Source organism: Ictalurus furcatus, chromosome 25 (assembly GCF_023375685.1).
Source record: "Ictalurus furcatus strain D&B chromosome 25, Billie_1.0, whole genome shotgun sequence".
NCBI lineage: Eukaryota > Metazoa > Chordata > Actinopteri > Siluriformes > Ictaluridae > Ictalurus > Ictalurus furcatus.
The window spans coordinates 9,042,203-9,068,424 of record NC_071279.1 but is presented as its reverse complement, the minus strand read 5'-3'; the positions used below and the strand labels follow the sequence as shown (position 1 = coordinate 9,068,424).

The following is a 26,222-nucleotide window of genomic DNA, read 5'->3' as shown; positions in this document are numbered from 1 at the left end:
CCACACATTCCATTTTTATTGTACTGTATTCAGCTACAGTATGCTGTTCCATGCGCCACCTGGTGGTTATTGTGTGAAGCACAACAAATGAAATTAAATTCTTAGAGCGAAAAAAACACGCATTCTTAAAGGCCACATTTGTGTGTGTGTGTGTGTGTGTGTGTGAGAGAGAGAGAGAGAGAGAGAGAGAGAGAGAGAGAGAATGTGAATGCGTGCATGGTGCTCTGCAATGAATTAGTATCCTGTTCATGGTGAATTCTCCCACCTTGCACCCAGTGTTACCGGGATTGGCTCTGGACCCACCATAACCCCGACCAGAATAAGGTGATTACTCAAGATGAATATATAGTAGCCAAGACAAGAGCGTAAAGCAAAGATCAAAGTATTGTCCAGGTGGGAAATTGGTGATCGTGAGTGGTCACTAGGACATTTGTGATCAGTGATCGGTTGTTGGGAACATGGGCTTGTACAAGTACAACTCAGTCAGGCTTTACACACTGGTGAGGAGTGAAAGAACCTGCTTTCTCAACTTATATAACCAGTAGCTGGAGAGCTGTATGGAGTCCAGGACAGTGGTTAATGTCTGCTCAAAAAGTCACTACACTCTTTTCTGAAATAAGGTCGCTAAAGGATTCAAAGTGTCACCAAATCTAATAATAAAGTCATTAAGTTGACAACACTTTGACCCATTGGCAGTCATGTGGTCTCACAGGCACATCCCCCCAAACAACACCAACTCCCGATAAGAATAACTTGAAAAGTAATAATAAAACATTTGTCCACTTTCACTGTTGTTTCATCCAGATGAAGCTTCTTACTTTTTTTTTTAACCTGGCTCTTACATACATAACCCCCCCCCAAAAAAAAAAAAAAAAAAATTCCTGTATGGCATTGCTTTAAAGAATCTTTTAGTTTTACCCTGAGAGTTACCCTGAAATAAAAAGCAATGTAAAATGTGTGCTTTATTAAATATCAAACAATTGACCATTTTAAAAGGTTTTTATTAAACACTTTAATTTTCACTTTTTTTTATATAAAACATAAGTTCATCAGGACGACTGACTTATGGACAAAAGGTAGTGTAGATTAGGAATGTTTGGTATTTGTACACTTCAGATTTTGTTGGCACATGGCACCTCTACATACCAGGAAAATATATTTAAAAACGGAAATGGTAAATTACAAGGACAAAGCAAATGAAACGTGTCGTAGTTGCCATGGCCGGGTTGTTGGGCTTCACCGCGCTGTGGCTGAAAGCTCAGGCTACTCTCTGACTTGTCTGTGAAGTCACAACAGCCTTTCCTATGAAGCTCCTCTGAAGCACTGGCTATCAGCTGAAGCTTTGATCATGACCATATCAAAATGTCTGTATAAAACATCTCTTCTATCCAAATGTCAGTTCTTCCATCGGATTTGCTGTTAGGGAGGAAAGATGGCTTAATATTAGAAGAATGAATTTATAAGCACGAAATCACACCCAGTGAACACAAATATAAAATGGTTATTACTATATTTCATATTTTTTTTTAAATACTGAGGTCCCGAAGCAACTACTTAGAAAAGAATTACAGAAGTATGTTAATATTTTCTTTAAATGTTTTATTCTTCTTACATCACATCAACTTGCCACTGACCATTTTTAATTTATTAAAGAATGACACATAATACTTTTTATCCATTTATAGTTGCACTGAATGTTATATTGGCAATAAACAGTTGTTCCCACACTAGCTTCATTTTCCCCCCTCTCTGCCAAAGGTAAGAAGACAAAAAAAAAATGCAGGTTATATTACTGAAACTCACTCTCATGCTGTTTCCTCTTACCATGTTATTAAGGAGCTCCTCGATGTTCCTGTACTCATGTGAACCTCGCTCCATTTTACCCTGGTACACAATCAGCTGCTGACGGTCTTTCAGATCTTTGTATGTCTGATGGAGAATAAACAAACAAAGATATATAAACAAACAAAGATAAATAAATAAATAAATAAATAAATAGTCAATAATAATTCATCGGGGGCAGGCAAATACATAGGAAAGTCGTCATGTTTTGTGGTTTCTCTGTAATGACAAGGTGCAAAGAGAGGCTGATGAGGAAACTATAGTTTATAGCTGCTATAATGTAAGTGATAACAGGAGCTACAGCAGTGCTTGAAAGTTTGTGAATTTGCTATATTTCTGCAAAAATATGACCTAAAACATACGATTTTCACATAAGTCCTAAAAGTAGATAAAGAGAACCCAATATATCATATCTGTGAGTAGCAAAAGTATGTGAACCTTTCAGTTCACATCAACTTTCAGTATCTGGTGTGACCCCCATCAGTCCTGCACATTGGCTTGGAGGAATTTTAACCCATTCCTCAGTACAGAACAGCTTCAACTCTGGGATGTTGGTGGGTTTCCTCAAATGAACTGCTTGCTTCAGGTCTTTCCACAACACTTCTATTGGGATTAAGCTTTGACTTGGCCATTCCAAAACATTTACTTTATTCTTCTTTAACCATTCTTTGGTAAAACGACTCATGTGTTTAGGGTCATTGCCTTGCTGCATGACCCGCTTTCTCTTGAGATTCAGTCCACCGACAGATGTCCTGACATTTTCCTTTAGAAATCGCTGGTATAATTCAGAATTCATTGTTCTATAAATGATGGCAAGTTGTCCTGGCCCAGATGCAGCAAAACAGGCCCAAACCATGATACTACCACCACCATGTTTCACGGATGAGAGAAGGTTCTTATGTTGGAATGCAGTGTTTTCCTTTCTCCAAACATAATGCTTCACATTTAAACCAAAAATTCTATTTTCCTCTCATCTATCCACAAAACATTTTTCCAGTAGTCTTCTTGGTTGTCCACATGATCTTTAGCAAACTGCAGAGGGGCAGCAATGTTCTTTTTGGAAAGCAGTAGCTTTCTCCGTGCCACCTTGCCATGCACACCATTGTTGTTCAGTCTTCTCCTGATGGTGGACTCATGAACATTAACATTAGCCAATGTGAAAGAGGCCTTTAGCTGCTTAGATGTTACCCTGGGTTCCTTTATGACCTCACAGACTAGTACATGTTTTGCTCTTGGAGTGATCTTTCTTGGTTAATCACTCCTGGGGAGGGTAACAATGGTCTTGAATTTCCTCCATTTGTACACAGTCTATCTGACTGTGGATTGGTAGAGTCCAGACATTTTAGGGATGGTTTTGTAATCTTTTCCAGCCTGATGAGCTTCAAGAACTCTTTTTCTGAGGTCCTCAGAAATCTCCTTTGTTCATGCCATGATACACTTCCACAAACATGCTGTGAAGATCAGACTCTGTTAGATCCCTGTTCTTTAAATAAAACAGGACGCTCACTCACACCCGATTGTCATGCCATTGATTGAAAACACCTGACTCTAATTTCACCTTCAAATTAAACTGCTAATCCTAGAGATTCACATACTTTTGCCACTCACAAATGTGTAATATTGGATCATTTTCCTCAATAAATAAGTGACGACATAATATTTTTGTCTCATTTGTTTAATTGAGATCTCTTGGTCTACTTTTAAGACTTATATACAGTGAGGGAAAAAAGTATTTGATCCCCTGCTGATTTTGTACGTTTGCCCACTGACAAAGAAATGATCAGTCTATAATTTTAATGGTAGATTTATTTGAACACTGAGAGGCAGAATAACAACAAGAAAATCCAGAAAAACGCATGTCAAAAATGTTATAAATTGATTTGCATTTTAATGAGGGAAATAGGTATTTGACCCCCTCTCAATCAGAAAGATTTCTGGCTCCCAGGTGTCTTTTATACAGGTAACGAGCTGAGATTAGGAGCACACTCTTAAAGGGAGTGCTCCTAATCTCAGCTTGTTACCTGTATAAAAGACACCTGTCCACAGAAGCAATCAATCAGATTCCAAACTCTCCACCATGGCCAAGACCAAAGAGCTCTCCAAGGATGTCAGGGACAAGACTGTAGACCTACACAAGTCTGGAATGGGCTACAAGACCATTGCCAAGCAGCTTGGTGAGAAGGTGACAACAGTTGGTACGATTATTCGCAAATGGAAGAAACACAAAAGAACTGTCAATCTCCCTCGGCCTGGGGCTCCATGCAAGATCTCACCTTGTGGAGTTGCAATGATCATGAGAACAGTGAGGAATCAGCCCAGAACTACACGGGAGGATCTTGTCAATGATCTCAAGGCAGCTGGGACTATAGTCACCAAGAAAACAATTGGTAACACACTACGCCGTGAAGGACTGAAATCCTGCAGCGCCCGCACGGTCCCCCTGCTCAAGAAAGCACATATACATGCCCGTCTGAAGTTTGCCAATGAACATCTGAATGATTCAGAGGTGAAACTGGGTGAAAGTGTTGTGGTCAGATGAGACCAAAATGGAGCTCTTTGGCATCAACTCAACTTGCCGTGTTTGGAGGAGGAGGAATGCCGCCTATGACCCCAAGAACACCATCCCCACCGTCAAACATGGAGGTGGAAACATTATGCTTTGGGGGTGTTTTTCTGCTAAGGGGACAGGACAACTTCACCGCATCAAAGGGACGATGGACGGGGCCATGTACCGTCAAATCTTGGGTGAGAACCTCCTTCCCTCAGCCAGGGCATTGAAAATGGGTCGTGGATGGGTATTCCAGCATGACAATGACCCAAAACACACGGCCAAGGCAACAAAGGAGTGGCTCAAGAAGAAGCACATTAAGGTCCTGGAGTGGCCTAGCCAGTCTCCAGACCTTAATCCCATAGAAAATCTGTGGAGGGAGCTGAAGGTTCAAGTTGCCAAACGTCAGCCTCGAAACCTTAATGACTTGTAGAAGATCTGCAAAGAGGAGTGGGACAAAATCCCTCCTGAGATGTGTGCAAACCTGGTGGCCAACTACAAGAAACGTCTGACCTCTGTGATTGCCAACAAGGGTTTTGCCACCAAGTACTAAGTCATGTTTTGCAGAGGGGTCAAATACATATTTCCCTCATTAAAATGCAAATCAATTTATAACATTTTTGACATGCGTTTTTCTGGATTTTTTTTGTTGTTATTCTGTCTCTCACTGTTCAAATAAATCAATGATTAAAATTATAGAATGATCATTTCTTTGTCAGTGGGCAAACGTACAAAATCAGCAGGGGATCAAATACTTTTTTCCCCTCACTGTGTGAGATATATATATATATATATATATATATATATATATATATATATATATATATATTTTACACACACACACACACACACACACACACACACACACACACACACACACTATATATTCTTATAATATATAGAAAATTTTAAAGGGTTAATAAACTTTCAAGCACCACTGTAACTTATTTCATGGACATTGCATAACAGCCCTCACTTATAAAGCTCGCTAAACTTAAACATTCATAGAAGCATAAAATCATTCATAGGAACATTTACATAAGAAATTTGGTCTTCATGAAAATCTTGTTACTTTGGGAAAATGCACAAGGAACAAGAGCTCCTGAAGTTGTGTAAATTTAATATAATGCCTTCACATCATATATTTGTGACAGGTTACAGCCATTTTATAATAAGATTATAATACTTCTGTATACATATATACAGAAGTTTAAAGAGCTTATTTATTTCAATTACACACATTTTTTTCCCACTCTCCTGAAAAAATATTTTCTAATTAAAATATGTATTTATATATTTCATTAGTGTTGCATCTGAACAACCAGTACAATTCAAGATATTCAACATGGTCATGTTATGTTTCAAGTTACGTCCTTCCATGTTTAAATTTATCTAGATATGAGCCTTATTTTTTTGTCTATTCAACTATACATATACATGTTACACTGTTGGATTGGTTCCCAGACTTTAGCATATTATTTCAGGTAAGTTATTTAATGAACTTTTTCTGGGTATTAAACAAAATTTATTATTAAAAAAAAATAAAAATCTTAATTGAATGGAAATGTAACTGATGGGGAAAAAAAATCAAGCCCCAAGTAGTTCAAGTTCTGTCATGCACCCAAGTGGACCAGCAGTTTCTTTCAAGTGGCCTGCATCTGAGGACATCAGCTTGGTACCTTGGTAGTTCAGTGTGACTTACAAATACATTTACATAAAACTAAAGACTTATCAGTCTTAGCCATTAACTCTAACTAAACAGATCAAAAGTACGACACATTCTTTAAAGAATGAGAAATTGTTAGGAGGTGTCCAAACTGCTGTGGTATAAAATTAAATAAAATACTTTGGGAGGTGATGTTATGGCAGCACCCTGTCTGTAATTGTTTCCCTCTAACAGTTTTAAAAAAATAAAAAGTTTCATGTAAGCTAACACTTTTTTTTTTAACCAATTAGGTTTCTAGGCAACCAACACAAGGGGCTGGGCAGCACATTTAAGCTTTACTCGCTCAGTGGGCTCCATAATAAATTTATAATTTGTTCACCTCTGAATAATGCAATGTACACTTCAAAAGGGTTGCACTCACGTTGATGACAACGTCATGGCATTTATACTTCTGCGCCAAACTGAGCTTCAGTTCTTGGTCATCAATCAGGGTCACATAATCTTGCAAGACCTAATAAAGGGAGAAGGCGGTTACACATACAGAGAGACAACGATGCGACACCTTGAGACAACGACGTGACATGTACAGGGACAACGACGTGACACGTACAGGGACAACGATGTTACACATACTGAGACACTGATGCACTGAAAGTTACATGTTGAGAGTGCAATCAAGCACAGTAAAATAAATATGATCACCAAAAACCCAAAACATTCTATTCAAATTGGCTCATAACTTAGCTAGATAGATACACAAACCCCAACAGTTCAAATGTTCATGATATTTGATAACATGTCTCTGGTTATAGGTGAGTAGTCTGGTGTAACATATGTGTTGGTTAACTACAGCTGTTAAGCAAAAACAGACTAGTAAACAGACTCTGCTAACCAGCGCCCCCTGCTGAGAGAAGCTTGTCACTTGAAGAGATGTACCTGAACAGGAGCGTTGTTCTTTTGCAGGATATCCACCACTCTGTGAAAGCCAATGGGGGATCTCTTCTTGGTGTATCCAAGCCAGGTCTTGGTGTTGAATAAACTGTCCACATCAAACCAGTTTTTCAATTTTGCCCGAGCTCCGAGTGCTGTAAGGACGTACTGCTTTTCTGAAATCTAACAAAAGAAAATATTCTGTGGACAATAATTCTCATCATAACATCAACACACGTTGTTCTTGATATATTATATCCATCCATAAAGGACGGACACAAATATTTAATTTTCATTGGGTACATTAGGTACACCAGCCATGCACCTGTAATCTTTGGTCACTTTATTAGGTCCACTTACATATAAATGTACTTTGCAGATAAACAACTACTGATTGTAGCTTATGCACAGACGATCAGCCCAGCACTATTTCAGAGGCTATTAACTGGTAGCAATGGTCTGAATGAAGACCTAGCAAAGAATTTCTGGGAACGAACCAAGCACTTAAAAAAATACTGTAGTGTATCCGATTGATATATGAAGTAAAATAAACTGTCTGTACGCTCTAATTTAGTGGGGTTTTTAAAATAATAATAATAAAAAAAAACACATAAAAATATGAGCCATCACATCTTCTGTAGCAGATCCTCAGTTTTGGCTTGCACCTATCACGTGCATGTATGTATTTATTTATTTATTTAGGCAGTTCATCATGAAAGGGAAACCTTTTCACATAGATTTTGAAATTAATGTATGGCCTGTTGAAGAAGAAAATAAAGTTGTTGAGGAAAAACCAAACAATTAAAAACAAGTGGACAGGAAAGTGTGTGTTTATTCTCTGATTCAAGTTCAGAACAGTTGTCTCATGTGTTCAGAGTAAAACGTTTAAGCTGATTTCTCTTATTCATGGCTATGAACTAATCACTAATGGTTAACAGCATTAAAAGGGAACTGCTGTCATTATTCAATCACGTTAGCTGCTAATCTGGACCTTTTTTTACGTAGCTAGACAAATTTTACTTTAATATCCCTGCTCTACTTCATCAATCAACAAAAACAAACTACCAAAGGACCACTAGTGACCATTGGGTTGTTGGTCCACTGTTAGTACAGCAGTGACAGTAACATAACAGTATGGCAGTGCAAGTGCAAAAAAACAAAAACAACTGATTTCAATTGTGAAACCTTTAATGCAGCAATGTAATCTAGCTTGAGAAATATGGAGTGGGACTTACTCTGAAAGTTTTTCTGATGTTAGCTGGACTGCTGAATGTACCCTGCATATAAAAACAAACACCAAAACTTCTAAAATGCGCATATAAATATCTACAATAAGTTTGTCATAATGCTAGAAATGCTGTAACATGAATACCATAAATATGCTTACCTCAGACTCTCCATAGTGGTAAAAGCAGGAGTAGTACAGAGTGGTGATAATGGGCATGTTCAAGATGGAAGCTTTTCTGGGGAACTTCTTAAAAATCTCTGCCTCACCCTTCCTGTCATTAGCCTAGAAAAAGCACACAGAATGTAGTCTTATAAATAAAATATTAATGGGATTATACACTCACTGAGCACTTTATTAGGAACACTATACTAATACTAGGTACGGCCTCCGTTTGCTCTCAAAACAGCCTCAATTCTTCATGACATGGTTTACACAAGATGTTGGAAACATTTCTTTGAGATTCTGGTCCATGTTGACATGATTTCATCACGCAATTCCTACAGATTTTTCAGGTGCACTTTCATGCTGTGAATGAAAGGTGTTCTACTGGATTCAGATCTGGTGACTGGGAACGCCACTGAAGAACACTGAACTCATGGTCATGTTCATTTAACCAGTTTACCAGATTATTTTGCTTTGTGATATGGTGCATTAATATGCTGGAAGTAGCCATTACAAGATGGTAAATTGAGGCTATGAAGGGATGGACCTGGTCAGCAACAATACTCAAATAGGCTGTGGTAGACATTCCCCACATCATCAGACCACCTCCACCAGCCTGGACTGTTAACACAAGGCAGGTTGGGTCCATGGATTCATGCTGTTGGCACTAAATTCTGATCCTACCATCTGAGATCTCAGCAGAAACCGAGATTAATCAGAACTGGCTAAATTTTTCCAGTCTTCAACTGTCCGGTTTTGGTAAGTCTGTGCCCACTGCAGCCTCAGCTTTCTGTTCTTGGCTGACAGAAGAGGAACCCAATGGTGGTCTTCTGCTGTTGTAGCCCATCCACCTCACAGTTTAACTGTTGTGCATTCTGAGATGCTTTTCTGCTCACCACAGTTGAACAGAGTGATTATCTGATTTACTGTAGCCTTTCTGTCAGCTCCAACAAGTCTGGCCATTCTCCGTCGACCTCTCGTATCAGCAAGGCATTTCCATCTGCAGAACTGCGGCACACTGGATGTTTTTTCTTCATTGCACCATTCTGAGTAATCTCTAGAGATTGTTGTGTGTGAAAATCCCAGGAGATCAGCAGGTATAGAAACATTCAAACCAGCCCATCTGGCACAGACAATCATGCTATGGCCAAAACTTAGCTCACATTTTCCCCCATTCTGATAGTTAATGTGAACGTTACCCGAAGCTGCTGGCCTGTATCTGCATGATTTTGTTCATTGCACTGCTACCATACGATTGGTTGATTAGATAATTGCATGAATGAGTAGGTGTTCGGGTGTTCCTAAGAAAGTGCTCAGTGAGTGTATCTAGCTATGCACAATTTGTGAAACTTGGATTGGTTTCCTGTGTGTTAAGGTCACCTCTATGATGATCTGTCTTTCCAGGAGTGTGTAGTGGTCTTGCACATGAGTGGCATCGTCTTGAGAAAAAGGAAGACTAATAACAAACAAGATAAAGAGAGACAGTCAGCACCTCACATCAGCGTTACAAAAGATGAGTTATACTGCATATTTGTTGTACTGTATATACCCAAGAGATTTTTTGAGGAAGTCTCTCCTTTCAACTTCGTCTTTAATATTCATATGCTCCTTGTACTGCATGAACTATGAGAGTATTTAAAAAAAAAAAAAAACACACACACGGATCAGTGCTGCATATCATACAATTTGTCATTACATTTTTGGAATAAAGAAACAATTAAGGAAGTTAAAATGTGAAAACTGATTTGAAATAAGTCGATGATGAAATCAGATGGCACCTACCGCCATATCCTCTGTTCTGCCAAGTGCCCTATTACAAAGTCATTTGATAAGAGTTGATTACAGTGTAAAAAACGCAGTTATACAAATACAGCCTCATACACACATACAGGCAAAAAGCCATTAACTAGTCTTACATCAACAACCTAGCTACTAATCAGTAAGAGTTGAAATAAGTTAAAAAATGTCCACTTACTTCATTAACTCCACCAAAAGCTTCTGCTCTCCCATTTCTTTCAGATAATGAACATAATGCCGCAAAGCTATTTCCCTTAACATTAACTCTCGGAAGAGGATTTCTGAAAACATACCATAACAAAAAAGAATGCAAAATGAAAAGCATTAACCATTACAAAATAAATAAATAAATAAAAATAAATCAGTAATACCCCCCTACCTTTATCTAATGATTTCTTTAAATATATTAAGACCTACAAGAGGAGAAAGCAATTCATATCAATGACCAGGCACTAGGTCCCACAGCATGTATGTTCATTATCAGGTTGAATCAAAAGTGTGGATGAAAAGCAGGATGAGATGCTTACAGCAGTGATGACGTTGCCATCGTGAGCACTGACTGCTTCATCCAGCAGCAGCAATTTGTCCTGTAATGAGCGGAACCTTTCCAGGGAATATGCCTGCACAAATATACAGTATCATCATCATCAGCATCAATTTCACGTCGGCTCTTTATAACTATGACCAGCTCTCACAGGGAACTTACTCTGTATATGACGATCAAAATAAAAACACGTGCTCCGTCTCAATACGCCTACTTATACTATGCACTAAAAATATGCACTCTTTTGGTGAAAACAAAGTACATACTTTTGAGTGTGTATTAAAAGAGTATTCAAGTACTGGGACATACTAACATGTCGTGTAAAGGATGAGAACGCTGTTACCTAGTTACGCACACTGTCACGCTAAACAAACTTCTCTTTGCATTTCAGCTTTTTTTTAATGTGACAATAAAAAACTCTGGTTAGTGTTTAACATTTAAATTCTCACACTTACATACTAAAGGTTGCATTCAGTGAAGCAAACCATGACAAAACTCCGCCTCCCTCGCACAAGGAGTTGTGGGTGATACCTTACACAAAAAGCTTTGCCAAAGAATGTGTTACTATTTGTTAAACAATTGTGAATCCATTTATTATTAGCCTTAGATTATGTGGAGCATCCACCATACAACTCCCTTTTGAACTAACTGTTACTAAAGAAACTATGATAAATTGGAATGAGTGCAGACCTATATAAGATACTGTACCTGTGATTTGAATTACTGCTGGCACTACTGTCAGAGCTGCTGTTCTAGAAAATTAATCAACTTCTTCTGACCGATCAGATCCAAGAATTCAACAGTGCTTTGGGAAATGGTGGGGGCGGTTTAGGGGGATGATACTCGCACTGGGGGAGGACAGGGGAGTTCATTGAACATTACCCCTTACCTTTCCTTTCCGCATCCTCCTTATGGTCTCTTCAGGGCTCCGATCACTCACGTAGTCCTGACACTCGGACTTGGGTCTGCGCAATACTGGTGCGTATACTCTAGCAGACGTGTCAAAAGCTAAAAAGCAGAAACGGACGTCAGCATGCTGTGCTCGACACCTCTATATTACAATACTCAGTCTTAATGATGCTTGTGTGTTTGAACTTACATTCAGAAAATGAAGGCTTGCTCTTTGCTGATGAGAAAGAAACAGAATTAGAAGAATGATAAATAGGGTAAAAAAAATAGATAGCATTTAAACACACACACACGGGAAATGCAACATTGATCTGATACTCACCTCTGAACAAAGAACTTAAGGAGTATACAGAGCCTTGTTTGGGTAACGAGGGGGCCGTGTTGATTTTTGGAAAGCTCTGCTCTCCACCTGCGCGGATACTGGAGGCCGTCTCATTGACAGACCAGGAGATACCTGACGTTCAACAGCAAACAAAAGTCCAAAGTAAAGACCAAAGTCAAAGGTATTCTGTGGAAAGAGCTGGAAGTTATGGTTGTGAGGTTTATCTTACTTCCAATAGGCTCGCCACTCCAGCTGACCTTCTCAACGTCATCATCGTCGTCGTCGTCGACCAGGATGCTGTTCACTGCACGCTTGGATTCTTTCAGCTAAACAAATAAAATCAGTCAACACATGGAAAATTAATATATTTCAAAAGTAAAGAAATAATTTAGATGTATACATAAATACACAATATCCAAAGCACAAATTTGGAAATTCATGAACAGCTTTTTTTGCTGCATGATGTTGTAATTTTAGTAAGTGTGTGTGTGTGTGTGTGGGGGGGGGGGGGTGTTAGTATTGATCATGTTACATTTGTGAATATAATGCTTTGCAAGAAAAAGAATTAAATTACAAATAAAATGTTCATTGTCCTCTTTAATAATTAGCAACTCCAGAGATCAGGCTGATTGTGGACTGATCCCCAAACAAAGAAAGTGGGTACAGAAAGTATTCAGTTCAGTTTTGCACACTTTACTGTGTTATTAATTTTATTTGCACATTTTTGGGCATTAATCTGCTCACAATACGCCATAATGACAAAGCAAAAGCATGTTTTAGAGTTGTTTTTTATGTATTAAAAATCAAAACTAAAATAACTCCTTTAGATGAGTTTTCAGACCTTTGGCTAGGGCACACCGAACTGAGCACAGGTGCATCCTGTTTGCTTTGAAAAGGACTCTGAGAGCATGAGGAAAAATATTGAGCTTTTTGGGCTGAACTCCAAGCACTATATCTGGTGAACACCAGGTCCTGCTTATAAACTGGCTAATACACAATATGGCCAAAAGTTTGTGGACAGCTGACTATCACACCCTGTGTGTTCTTTCTTCAAAACTGTTTCCACAAAATTGGAAACACACAGTTGTATAGCATGTCTTTGTTTGCTGTAGCATTACAATTTCCCTTCAATGGAACTAAGAGACCCAAACTAAGAGTTGTAACATGACGATGTCCCTGCGCACAAAGCGAGCTATTTGGAGACATGGTTTGAGAAGGTTGGAGTGGAAGAACTCGAGGGTCCTGCACATATCCCTGACATCAACCCCATTAAACACCTTTATGATGAACTGGAACACCGACTGTACCCCAGACCTCCTCACTCTACATCAGTCCCCGACCTCACTACTGTTCTTGTAGCTGAATGAAAGCCTTCAAAGAAGAGTGGAGGTTATTCAGTCTGTACAGGATTTTATTGTGATTGTTGTGGCCAAAAACGCTTGATTTTGCTGTGGCTTTTTAACAAATTTGCGATGCAACTTGCTGAGCTTCTTCTGGATTTTTTTGCACAATGATGTCTGTTGGTAAATGAGACCTTTTAACTGTACTAATGTTCAACGTACGTGAATTGAAGTGGGCTTTGACGCATCTTGGCCCAAATCTGCTGAAAATCTAACGTCATTTTGACAAACTTTTTTTGTTTGCTTGATTTTGCATTCATTTCTGTGATCGCAAAATCCTGGAGGGACCGATTACTGTAAGAGCAAAGGGGGAATAAATCTGGAATAGTACATATGGGTGTAATGGTCAGGTTTCCTGAAGCATGGTGGTGGCAGCATCATGCTATGGGGTTGCTTTTCATTGGCAGGGATGGGGAGACTGAGAATTGAGGGAAGGATGAATGAAACCAAAAAATAGCAAGGTCCTTCCTCCAGACTGCCCAAAGCACACAAAACATGAAACCAAGACAATAATAGAGTGGCTTTGGGCCAAGTCTCTGAATGTCCTTGAGAGGCCCAGCTAAAGCCCAGATATGAAACCCATAGAACATTTGTGAAGAGACTTGAAGATGGCAGATCACATCCAGTTCAGCAAATGTGATTGAGAGAAAATCTTCCAGGAAGAGCAAAACAACCCAAATCCAAGTGTACACCACTTACCCAAAAGACTCACAGCTGTAATAGTTCATGTAAACAGTGTTTTTCTCTTTGTCATTAGAGTCGAAAAGGTACACTGATTATATTAAAAAAAAAAAAAAATTAATTATACAACACAATAAAGCCTGCAAAAATTAAAAGGCGTACCGTACCCACTGTAGGTTTGCCCAAATATTGGGGTGTAACCACAGTGCCAAAGCCAACAATAAGCCATGGATAAGCTTTTATGAAGCTCATATAACATCCTTGACTGTGTTTATCAACAGATACCCAGTAAGGTGTGTCCAAACGTGAGGAACAGAGAGATGGTCGTTGTTTTCTTGAATAAAGCAAACATCTTTTGCTAGCATTCGACAGAAAACTCATGTCCACACCCCTGGACTCTGGAGAATGGGGGTGAGATGTCCCTCATTCATTCAGCTCACCTTGGTAAATTCATCGTCATCGTCCTCAAAGGTGAAAGCTTTGAATTTGGAGCTGTTCCAGTATTCATCGTCTTCCGGTTTAGCTCGGCTCATCTACAAGCACAAAACTGTAACCAGTTATTATAATAAACACCACTCACAGTTCCTTACCTACATGGACAACGCTATAACAGGGGGAGGGCTGGCTGCTTCCGGCTGTCATGTATTTTTGAAATAGAGCTTTTAGCTGAAGATAGTACTAACAAATCCGCACCTCAACCCTTTCAGCAGGTAGCATTATAACAAAAACATCTCTTACTGCCTCACTACATGACAATGATACAAACACTACATCCGAGCTGCCTTACCTTGGAGATAACGATGCGAAATCAGAGACATAAACGTCAGTTTTCTTGACTTCCGGGTAGCACTACGTCAGAAGTTTGTCAAAATAAAAGTCCGCCTAAGAATGTATATAATAAACGTTTCCTGACCAAACCAGCACACGCATATGTGCTTATTTAACATTCCTGATTTATTCCCCTCTTTGATGTTATAATAACCTCCACTCTTCTGGGAAGGCTTTCCACTAGATTTTGGAGTGTGGCTGTGAGAGTTTGTTCATTGAGCCACAGGAGCATTAGACACTGGTGTAGGATGAGGAGGTCTGGGGTGCAGTCAGTGCTCCAGTTCATCCTAAAGGTGTTCAGTGGGGTTGAGGTCAGGGATCTGTGCAGGACGCTCCGAGTTCTTCCACCTCAATTTTGGCAAACTATGTCTTCATGGAGCTCTCTTTGTGCAGAGGGGCATTGTCATGCTGGAACTCATAGTCTGGACCTTTTAGCTCCAGTGAAGGGAAATTGTAAAGGTACATCCTTGCTGAAACAAAACAATGGAAACCATCACAGAAAGTCTAATGGTTTCCACTACAAACACCATTACAAACCATCAGCCAATCATTTAAACCATTGGTCCTTACTGGTAACTACTAGACATAACATGCCACCAAAAGAAGGTAACAAATTACCAGTCGCGACCAACAGGGACCATTACAGTTTCCATTAAAGCCAGTACAATTATCATTATAACCACTAAAACATTACACATTCTGAGTGTTTTTGTTGTTATTTTCAGCAGGTAACATAGAAAGACATTGTATACAATTGTGTACTTCTCAATGTGTGGCAACAGTTTGTGGAAGAACTACATATGAACTTTTCAACATACTTTTGGCCATACAGTGTACCACGGGAGTAGGAATTACACCATTTTTAGCTCGATGCTTTCAGGTTACATGGTGGAAAAACCATGGATGCCTCCATGTTCACCTTTTGTTAGCAACAAGCTATAACCTTAACTCAACTGAGCATACTTTACATTTACTGAAGACAAAACTGGAGGCAGAAAGACCCACAAACAAGTAGTAACTGTAGTAAAGGCCTGGCAAAGCATCTCAAGGGAGGAAATTCAGCATTTGGTGATGTCCATGGGCTCCAGATTTCAGGCAGCCATTGACTGCAAAGGATTTGCCTACAAGTATTAAAAATATACCTAATATTTATGATTGTTGGTTTGTCCAATTACTTTTGAGCCTATGAAAATGGAGGGACTTTGTAAATAAATGGCTGCAATTCCTAAATCGTTAATGCGATGTTTTTTTGTTAAACTCCATGAATTAAATCTGAAAGTCTACACTTCAATCCCATCCTGATTGCTTCATTTTAGATTCACTGTTGTGGTGTACAGAGTCAAAAATCACAGACCTGACTGTACATTTTCCTCAAAACAGCAAACTGTATAGACAGTGTCAGATTTAACAAGCGAATGTCTGTATGTTTATTGATCTAATGCACACACACTTATACACTCTAGTAGAACACATTTAAAGGTGAGAAGTGCTACACTGTTTACTGTTGATGCTGTGAGCAGCCATGTTGATTTGACATCACTTGCTGAACTCCCAGTTCAGGAGACCATCCCTAAGTAGGAACAGATTTTTCCTTCCGAATAAGGTGAAGCTCAATGATGTAACTGCCTTGTTTCTAACCCTGTGATACAAATTCACATGAAGTAAATAATATTGTGAAACCATTAACACTTTTTGGGAAATTCCATATACACAAATCCAGAGTCACATCAGCTACTCAGGCTATTTGGTATTTATTTGAATTTCATGATTCTTTAAAAAGAAGATCCCAAAATAAAATAGAAAAAGTTAAGAGTACATCTCTTCTACCCAGGAAAATTGAGCAAATTTATGATATGAATGTATTATTATTATTACTACTACTATTATTATAACTACATTTTGTTTTTGCTTTTTACATGATAATAAAGACCCCCTGTGCTTATTATATACTTATTGTCAGCAAATGTAATGTTTGATATATTTGGTTCATACAAGAACAATAATAAATCAAAACGCTCCTACATAGCAATTCCAAACTGAGGGGGTAATTTGTTTGTTTATTCCTAGCAGCAGTATTCAGGGTTAGCCCTATTGGGAGTTGGGATCGAGAAGAGTTGGGAATTTCCTAAGTAAGGAATAAAACACTACAGGGTGTGCTATTCTAGATGAATCATTAATGGGGGAGTGTGATGCCCTGGAGATGATTATTCTACAATAACAGCATGTCCTGTGATGTTTTCCCCCTCGTGTAGCACAGCAAATTACTAGTGATTTACATTTTTGTAATTAAATTATAGAATGTCACATTTTATTTGTTTAGCTGCGTCTCAGTGTTTTGGAAACAAGTTAGTTCCTGCTATCCTGTTACAACAGTTTCTCCTCTCGAGTGAAGTTAATTAAAAAAAACAAAACAGAAAATGCAGAGAAACCACAACGCATACCACCACAAAAGCACAGCAAAATGCTAACACTACAGAAATGTCTCCTTGCAGAACACTTGACCTTATCAAAAGATTACCCATGTTTTTAACACATTTATGTGGAGAGTCCGCCATACAGGTGCCTGTTATTACTATAGAAATGATAATGTATTAAAAGAAGAGCACTAATATCAACCTGTGATTTGAATAAAAACCAGCACTGTTGCTGTCAAAGCTGCTGTTATAGAAAATTTAAATCAACACCTTGTGACCAATCAGAATCGAGCATTCGACAGTGCTGTGGTATAAACAGAGCTATTCTCGATTCAGAATCCACAAATGTAAAATTCGGAAATGTATTCTGAATGAGCTTAGTATGAGATGAAAGAGGCTCATAACTGAAATTATTTGGCAAAAAACCAAATCATATTCCCATCTTAATATGCAGAAAAATCTCACACAGGTAATACTTTAATTTACCCAAAGTGTACAGTCCCCTCCGAAAGTATTGGAACAGCAGGGCCCATTCTATTGTTTTCGCTATACATGGAAGACATTTGAGTTTGAGATCTAAAGATGAATATGAGATCACAGATCAGAATCAGCTTTCATATTTTCTGATATTTACATCTAGATGTGTTACCTAACTTAGAACATGGTACCTTTTTGTTTGAACCCACCCATTTTTTTCAAGTGATCAAAAATACTTGAACACCTGATTGATAGGTGAACCGGTAGGTTCAGAAGTCTACAGAAACAATCTGTCGTCCAATTTACAGAGAAATGCATCCAGTCTAATCGGGAGGAACTTCATCATGCAGCAAGACAATGAGCTAAAAACACACTACCAACACAACTAAGGACTTCATCAGGTGGAAAAAGTGCAAGGTTTATGGCTGGCCAAGTCAATCACCAGAACTTAACCCAAGTGAGCAGCTTTTCACCTTCTGAAGAGGAGACTGAAGGGAGAAACCCCCTGAAACAAACAACAACCGGAAGAATCTGTGGTACAAGCCTGGAAAAGAATCACAAAAGAAGAATGCACCAGTTTGGTTACTTTTGCACATCTATAAATTGTACGCTCTGCCACCAAAAATGTCATGTTCTAAGTTGTTTAAAATATCTAGATGTAAATATCAGGAAATGAAAGCTGAAATTCTGATCTGTCGTCTCATTCATCTTTTGATCACAAACCCAAATGTCTTCAATGCATCACGAAAACAAAGAGAATGGGCCCTGTTGTTCCAATACTTTCAGAGGGGACTGAATATCCTGAACTTAAAAGGGGCCTATAAAAGGGACCCTTAGCTGCTTAAAGTGTTTTTAATTCAGAGCACGAATCTCTTTCCTTCCTAATCAGACTACAGAATAAGATTGTGTGTTTCAGATGAGATAATAGTCAAAAAGTCTTCGCACAACCCTCAGACATAAACATGGACCGTTGTATAGAAACGACGACGTCAAGAGATTTGAATTGAGCGCAAAACCCTGTAATAGTCCCTTCTTACACACTAGTTTGACAACAAAAGTGTCACAGGTACTCTTTTATTGTTTGTTCAGATTTATGAGACTAACAATTCAATAATTACAAAGATTTTATGTTGTGATTTTTTTTCCTTCTGAAGCAAAAGCAGTAGTGTTTTGAGGATAAAGTCCTGTTTTTAGAAGTCAGGTGGAGGGGTGGGGGAAGGAGGAACAGAGATCACCACCAACACACACAAAAAAATCTTGGACTCTAAAACATATTCGTGTGCAAGTTTTATACAGTGTTTTTATGGGAAGGACACAAAATAAAACAATTACCCGGACTTTTAAAAAAAAAAAAAAAAAAAAAAAACTGAAATGCTTTAGTTGACAATGTATTGGGGAACTGAAGGCACACTACTGGGGGAAGAAGAAAAAAAAAAAAAAAAAAAAAGAGGATACACCAGTCATGTCTGGAGCTCGTGTCAGTCCTCATCCAATTCCCAAACCCACATAATCACTTCGAGAGACTCGCACACAATGGTTTGTAGATGGTCCATAATGCAACAGCTTAAAAACTGGGGACTGAGCATGGCTATGATGAGAAACTTATCACATATTTATTTCTTTATAAAGCACACAAAAGCAGCAGCAGCAGTTTCAGAACAACTATTAAAATCCTATGAATAATGTGGTCCTTTAGCTGTGTGCCATTTCTTTTGTTAGAACACTTATCTATATGTAAAGTCTTGTTTCTGTTCACTTTAGTTTTTCTTTTTTTTTTATTATCGTTTATGAGCAGTGTTCCACCAGCTAAATCTTTTCGTGTCAAACATCTAGGTTAAAACATGAATATTACAAAAGCTGGCTGAAAATGCAGAGTTGAACACCCCCCCCCCACCCCAAAAAAAAAACAAAAAAACAACAAAACAAAACAAACAAAAAAAAAACCCATTATCATAAAAGTGCCCACAGGTTTGGCGTAAAATCCCCGAAGTCTGATAACTAATCAGAGGAGATACAGAGAGAGGTGTCAGTGATCAAAAAAACAGCAAAAAGGCGTTTTGTTTTTGTTTGTTTTTTTGTTACTGGGCCAAATGAAATAAAGGGAAGATGTCTCTTCCGTGGTCTCCAGAGTCATAAAGAGTTCCTTCCGATCACCATCACGTGATGAGTGAACACGTCCACTGAAACTTTATACACTTTAAAAATTGCAAAAGCAGTCTTTTTAAGAAATTCTCATCATCAGAGCATGATTTTTTTTAATGTGAGCCTCTGATTTTCTGGGAATTTAATTTGATCTTAAAAAAACAAAACAAAACAAAAACCCTCACATGAGCATGACACGAAACTGAGATTTAAAAAAATTATAATAAGCATTATTACACCCTGCTAGCTATACTGCTTCAAACGCTCCAACAGGGGGTGTATTTGACACACTTCCTCTGACCAGACACAGCAGGAGCTCAGGTTTTCATCGAGATGCCGTGACTTTCTGACTGTGACGCAGTTTCCCAGCTCTGTTCAGGGGATATGTTCTCGCACAGCATCCAGCAGGAATGAGCATTTTTGTTGTCCATCACGTTAGGGAGAGTAATGGACTGAAGATGATGACACTTTTGAGTCTTGGCACTTTGTAGCAAGTTCTAACTGAGCGGAAGGGAATGGTAGGAACAGTATGATAAAGTGAAGAGGTGTTTGTGTGGATCGTGTGCTGTGTTTCGCTCTCAGCCATCCAGGGTGTGTTCCAAGCCATCCAGAGTAAGCTGACTGCGGTGGGGTGAGTTGGGGCTCGGAGGGCTGCTCGGGTTCGAGCTGTTGGATGGGGTGGAGTGTTTGGTGGAGTCTGAGTCAGGCTGCAGAGAAAGAAAAAGAAAAAGTGTGACAAAGACTTAAGATACAACTCATGCTGCAAATGACACAAGTATACACTATGCACTCTAGCGTCCAGTGTATACATTTTAGAAAGGTAGTATCGTCTCAAATGGAACACTAACGTTTTTTTTACCGACCGGTAGTATAAGCCGTTTCCCAGTCGATGGTGAATGATGTAGCTTTAGCACAATACCCAGAGTCAATGAAAATTTGACTGTTTATGTCCTTTTATGCCCAACATGACCTTTCAGTATGAACACACTACTCTCACCATTTATATAAATTAAATTATATTGTTACTCTTTGGTACCCATCTTTTGCACTACCTGTTATATCAGACACTTCCACACTAAAACTGTGTATTGGTTGGCGCTATTGTCTACTACTGTGCCTACTGTCTTGTTTTAGTAGTACTGTACTGTCCACATACACTTTATGTAGAAATGTGTAGGTTTATTTAGTTCTATGTCGTCTCATGTGGTTAGTGTGTAGCACCATGGACATGGAGGAACGTTGTTTCGTTTCATTGTGTACTGTACCAGCTGTATATGGTTGAAGTGACAATAAAGCCACCTGAACTTGTACTACAAAAAAAATTGTGTAGAATTGTGCATAAGTATGCGATTTGGGACACACCTAGAATGACTATGCATTTTATGAAAATTACAAAAAAAAAAAAGCTCCTGTTTTGTAATTGTGGTCAGTGATTAGGCAGCACAGTCTGAGGATCTGTGGTTCTGCAGAACTGGGCTGATTATTATTGACCAGAAAACTCTGTGGTCTGACTTCGCCTGACGCTGACACATGATCAAACCTCCTAACAGTAGCAATGAATCATCTAGTGCCCAGCCTTACTGAAAAGGAAGTATCATTTGATACACTCACAGGGCAGATTTTCAACACTTTACCTCTCTTTCGAAGTCCTGATCAGGATCCGAGATATTGCGAGATGACCCCGCTCCTATGAATTCACCACCCCCTTAAAAAATAAACACACATGTTGACATTCGGTATTACAAAGCAGTCTCGGAAATCCAAAACAATATATTTTTTTCGTGTCTGGTTGTGGGGACAGGGACAGGGCGGGGACTACTAACCTGAGGCAGTGCGTGTGATGTGGGTCTTACTCCTCGTTTGCCTTGAAATACTAGAAAGAGGACGTGGTTTGTCCTTGGTCAAGTCATCCTGAGAAGAAGGCATCACGCTCTGTAGTAGTGAGCACAGCGTGTCAGTCAACCACAAAAATAAAACAAAACAAACAAAAAACCCCAGCAACAACAACAACAAAAAAAAACAGTATGCATTTAGACTACAACTTGCTTCTAAATATTTTCACTTCAGAAATACACACAGTGGGCCTCATTTATCAAGTGGTGTATGAACAAATTTTTTCGGAAATTGTTTGTCGTGGCATTTACACAAGAAATTCACAACATTCACGGAAATCCTCTTAATTAGGGGAAAAAAAATGATGAGTTCCTGAGTTTGAATTTACTTTGAGACTCACTAATGTAAACCTCGACCGATAGGCTTCCAACTGTACAAACGGCTTCGAGTTACTGCAATTTTATACGCAGTTTACGTAGTCAACCTTATATTGTTTATTTATTTCAGCTGCATGCCCAAATTTAATGAAAATTTTGTGAAACTCGTTTCATCTGAACGAGGTGAAAGAAAGCATTGTAAAAACAATATTCCATAAATTAAGACTAAATAAGTCCAGCAATTCAAATTAGGACAAAAGAAATAGCACCCTATTAAAAAAAATAATAAAAAATCGAGGGTGACTGTGGTAGCTGATGCACTGCAATGGCTGAGCTGCATTAGTGTAAAATTTGTTGTACGCTGTGCTTACGAAACAACATTTAGTCAATTTAGCGCTCTGTGAGCTTGCCTTTTAAGGAGTTTTGTGGGCGTTACTAAAGGTAAATCAGCTGTACCTCGAGAGTGCTTGGTGTTTGGTTTGGTCCACAAAAAAACTTGACAAACAATTTTACTAAAAGATTGATAAATGACACCCAATGTATAATATATGTGGCTTAAAAATGATCTCTAGCCAGGCTCTCTTTATATCTCTCTGCCTGGTAGTTCATTTAGATCATGACCTGCTTACAAACGAAAAGCAAAACAGCTCATCCATGTAAGTAAACAAGCGCAAACATCTGCAGTCAAGCAACCTCTCTGGACGAACCACGGCATTCAGGCATAAAGCAACAAACAGGGGAGAAGGACAGGAATAAGGACCTGCCCTTATGATATGAGGATAGCAGGAGAAAGAGAGGAAAGTAAAGTACGGGGTAGGGTGAGCACAGATGGGGAGAGGGAGCGCAGGGTTGCCAGCCTACCCTTCCGAGGGAGGAGGTGGAAGGTGAGGAGGAAGAGGAGGAGAGCTGAGGCAGGCTCTGCTGGGAGGAAACCTCTTTCTGCAGATAGAGCCCAGCAGAGGCAGGACTCATGTGATAGACGTGCTCAAAGTTGGTTGGAGGGGAGATCAGGGCGTGGTGTCGAGAGGAAGAGGGGGAGGGAGTCTCGCACGACTGCTTCCACCCCAACCACAGAGCGGGAGGGGAGAGAAAAAGAGGAGGAGTGAATTTGAGAGGAGGAGGAAAAACGGGGAGGATGGAAGAGAGAGGACGCTAATACTAAACAGGAAAATAGAAAACAGCGTGAGCGGCAAAGAGGCTGGACATCAGAAAGGAAAGGATTCGGCGTTCAGAGTGCTGTTTAAAATAACAGGAAAAAGGAGGTTAGGGTGATATGAAATCTCTGGAAATGCACAATGCTACCCTCAATACAGATACAGTCACACATAGCTTGGATATTATATACATCTCATTTCAAACAGCGAAAAGTATATGGTGTGGGTTTTACGTGGTATGGTGCTGAGATTTAAGGGGCTAACTATAATTTATGAATTGTCAGTAAAATGATTTAACAGTTACAATATCATAGAAGGCTGAAGATCATTTTTTGTTAGCTATAAGTGCTGGGTTGTTTCGTCTCCAACATTAGGAGGCCCCTTGTGTCTTAGCTTTGAGCATAAGGCCATTACCAGAGGCAGGTCCATGAGAACTTGCATCCCGTCTCCTGGACCCATATGGGCTACGTGGTTGAAATTCGTCGGGTTGGAGATCAGCTTGGACCTCATTTCTGGGTCCCTCAGCATCTCCCTGTTAGACGATGACACAGCAGATAATTAAAGAAAGGCTCTAATGGATAAGATGATGAAATGGTCAGCACGTGACCGGAAGGCCAGGGCAGCTCACCTCCTCTGCTGTAGCCGCTCTTCTTCAGGAACCTTGAAGAGGAACTTTCTCTTGCTGCGTGTCCTCACCATCAGTTTCTTAATATTATCTGAGGTCTCCGGTATAGTCAGATCGCGCCCTTCTGTAGCAACAGACGAGCAAAAGATGAAAGCATGGCCAGAGAAAGAGAACAGTCAGACACAAGTGAGATACAAGATAAGCGTTCATCGTGAAAAGCTTGCTTTTCCTTATGACCTATACATGAAAACAGCTCAGAGTGGCAGTGTGTGAAGCAGTCATGGGCCTTGCTGCCCAGCAGCCTGGAGGTGGTGCAATGAATGAGGTCATTTCAGTTTACCGAACAAAAGTACCATTATCAGCAGGGTAATCTGCCAGGACTGAGAAGAAATGAATTGGGGGGGAGAAAACCTGGCACAGAGAGTAAGACCCAGCAAACATTCCTAACAGAGAAAGGAAATGCGAGACTGACCCTGACTGAACTGTACTTGAACTTTAGATTTTGAGCCAAAAATTATAACCTCTCTAAGTTCTAACCTAGTGTGTACCTGAAGAGTTGACAGCTAATGTACTGTACATACCTGCTGAAATATCAGAGAGCACATCACTTACAGACTTTTTTTTTGTGTGTAGATTTGGAGTAATGAATCAACAGCGAGCGCAGGTTAATGGACATACCTGTAGCATTGTTGCTGAAGTAGATGAGGCGGGGCTGCTCTGAGCCCAGTAAGTTCAGACTGCCCTCCACATTCAGGGGTCTGATCTGACAAGCCACAGTGAACAGGAGACACATCAGAACTAAATACTTAAGTTACTGAATGCAAAATCATTCCATTAATAAACACACACACGGTCAAAAGGTTGGAGACACTTGACTGAAATGTTTCTCATGATCTTAAAAACCTTTTGATCTGAAGGTGCATGATTAAATGTTTGAAATCGGTGTTGTAGACAAAAATATAATCGTGCCGACAAATTCATTTCTTTCATTAGAAAACTAACATTTTATTTACAAAATAATATTTTTTAAATGGATGACTTGGAGCGAAATATTCTGAAAAGCAGCCGATAAGCATCCCGCATAGGTGGGAACTCCTTTAATACTGTTTAAAAAGCATCTCAGGGTGAGAATGCCAAGAATACATTTCTGGAAATTCTCAGCAAAAAGGGGGTCTACTTTGAAGATGCTAAAATACTAAATTATTTTGCTGTCTTTTTTTTAATCACAACATAATTACCATAGTTCCATTTGTGTTAATTTTGATGACTATTACTATTCTAAAATGTGGACAAATAATAAAAATAAAGAATGAGTGTGTCTAAACTTTTGACCAGTAGAGAAAGTGTGTGTGTGTGTGTGTATAGAGATATATGTATAGTATTATTTACTGATTTATTCCACATGCGTACCTTCCTTAATGAAATGGTTTGGACCCATTCTGTGGTGTGGACATCAAATACATCAACCCCGTAATCACTGTACACAGTCAGGTAAGTGGAGTTTGAGCCTGAAAATACACAGACGATGTAGTCAACCATAACTGTCTGAAAAAAGCTTAAAAGAGAAAGGAGAAAAAAAAAAAATCAAAACAGGCATACGTACTACATGCGAGTGGTGTAGCAGGCCACATGAGCTCCTGGGTGCGTGAACGGCGGCCTTGGCCGTCCACATATACGCCAAGCTGGCTGAAGCAAAGCAGCAGCTCATTGGCACCCACCTCCATTGCATGAAGAGCATCCAGTGGTTGCTGAGCAAGGAAGGCAAGCGAAGGATCAGCGGGGCTCACTAAGCTCACAGGAGCCACCTCAGACTGCAGTGCCAGCAGAGCAAAGCCTGATGGGTAGCCTACGCACACTCGCCCACGCACCATGCCCAGCCACTGCACCACGCCTGGGGCCTGCACCTCCCACAGACGACGTGCATAAGGCTTGGCTCGCGTGATCTCGTAGCAAAACACCTGGCGCTTGACAGCGGCCATCATGTAGGCGGAGCCACCCGGTCGCAGCGAGCACACACTAAGAGCCTGACAGCCCTTTGTCTCAGCCAGTTTCACATCATACGCCGGCTCGGCACCATCCAGTGCCCCCCACGGGTGCAGGTGCACATGTCGGTTGCGGCCACACAGCAGCACCACCATCTTCTCTTGAGGGACTATCTCAATCTGGTGGACTTTCTTGCAGTCAGCAGCACGCACAATGACTGCAAGAAAAAAAAACGAAGAGAAAAAAGATACAGCATTCACAAGAGAGCAATGACACTACTTCTCTCTATGAAGGTTTAGAATCATCTAGGTCACTGAATGATTTTCAGTTACTGTTAAATGAAGTGGAAACATCTCAGAC

At 39.6% G+C, this 26,222-nt stretch overlaps 2 protein-coding genes across 4 annotated transcripts in view; both read right to left on the bottom strand.

The window, feature by feature from the left end:
- Positions 1 to 962: 962 nt before the first annotated feature.
- vipas39 (VPS33B interacting protein, apical-basolateral polarity regulator, spe-39 homolog) lies at positions 963 to 14,887 on the bottom strand. Of its 2 annotated transcripts, none has more exons than XM_053614452.1 (18): positions 14,817 to 14,887; positions 14,470 to 14,562; positions 12,178 to 12,274; positions 11,949 to 12,080; positions 11,817 to 11,843; positions 11,607 to 11,725; positions 10,701 to 10,793; positions 10,553 to 10,586; positions 10,352 to 10,454; positions 10,159 to 10,186; positions 9,926 to 9,999; positions 9,757 to 9,832; positions 8,374 to 8,496; positions 8,222 to 8,263; positions 6,993 to 7,169; positions 6,478 to 6,567; positions 1,825 to 1,929; positions 963 to 1,416 (listed from the first exon to the last, which is right to left on the bottom strand). In XM_053614452.1, the coding sequence occupies exons 2-18, from the start codon at positions 14,560 to 14,562 to the stop codon at positions 1,396 to 1,398; spliced, it is 1,434 nt and encodes a 477-aa protein (XP_053470427.1). In that variant the 5' UTR covers positions 14,817 to 14,887; the 3' UTR covers positions 963 to 1,395. The 2 variants fall into 2 exon arrangements, with proteins under 2 accessions (XP_053470427.1, XP_053470428.1); XM_053614453.1 differs by having other exon boundaries at positions 14,470 to 14,576; positions 14,817 to 14,838.
- Positions 14,888 to 16,676: 1,789 nt separating this feature from the next.
- The window catches only part of cdc42bpb (CDC42 binding protein kinase beta (DMPK-like)), a 71,834-nt gene continuing 62,288 nt past the window's right edge, over positions 16,677 to 26,222 (bottom strand). Inside the window, exons 29-37 of one of the 2 annotated variants that reach the window (XM_053613598.1) lie at positions 25,483 to 26,079; positions 25,290 to 25,387; positions 24,558 to 24,642; positions 23,883 to 24,003; positions 23,669 to 23,786; positions 22,962 to 23,153; positions 21,714 to 21,822; positions 21,525 to 21,595; positions 16,677 to 20,597 (exon numbers count right to left, since the gene is read on the bottom strand). In XM_053613598.1, the coding sequence (XP_053469573.1) occupies positions 20,469 to 20,597; positions 21,525 to 21,595; positions 21,714 to 21,822; positions 22,962 to 23,153; positions 23,669 to 23,786; positions 23,883 to 24,003; positions 24,558 to 24,642; positions 25,290 to 25,387; positions 25,483 to 26,079 (1,520 nt within the window). In that variant the 3' untranslated portion in view covers positions 16,677 to 20,468. The remainder of the gene's footprint in view (positions 20,598 to 21,524; positions 21,596 to 21,713; positions 21,823 to 22,961; positions 23,154 to 23,668; positions 23,787 to 23,882; positions 24,004 to 24,557; positions 24,643 to 25,289; positions 25,388 to 25,482; positions 26,080 to 26,222) is intronic. The other variant, XM_053613597.1, reaches the window with a different exon arrangement.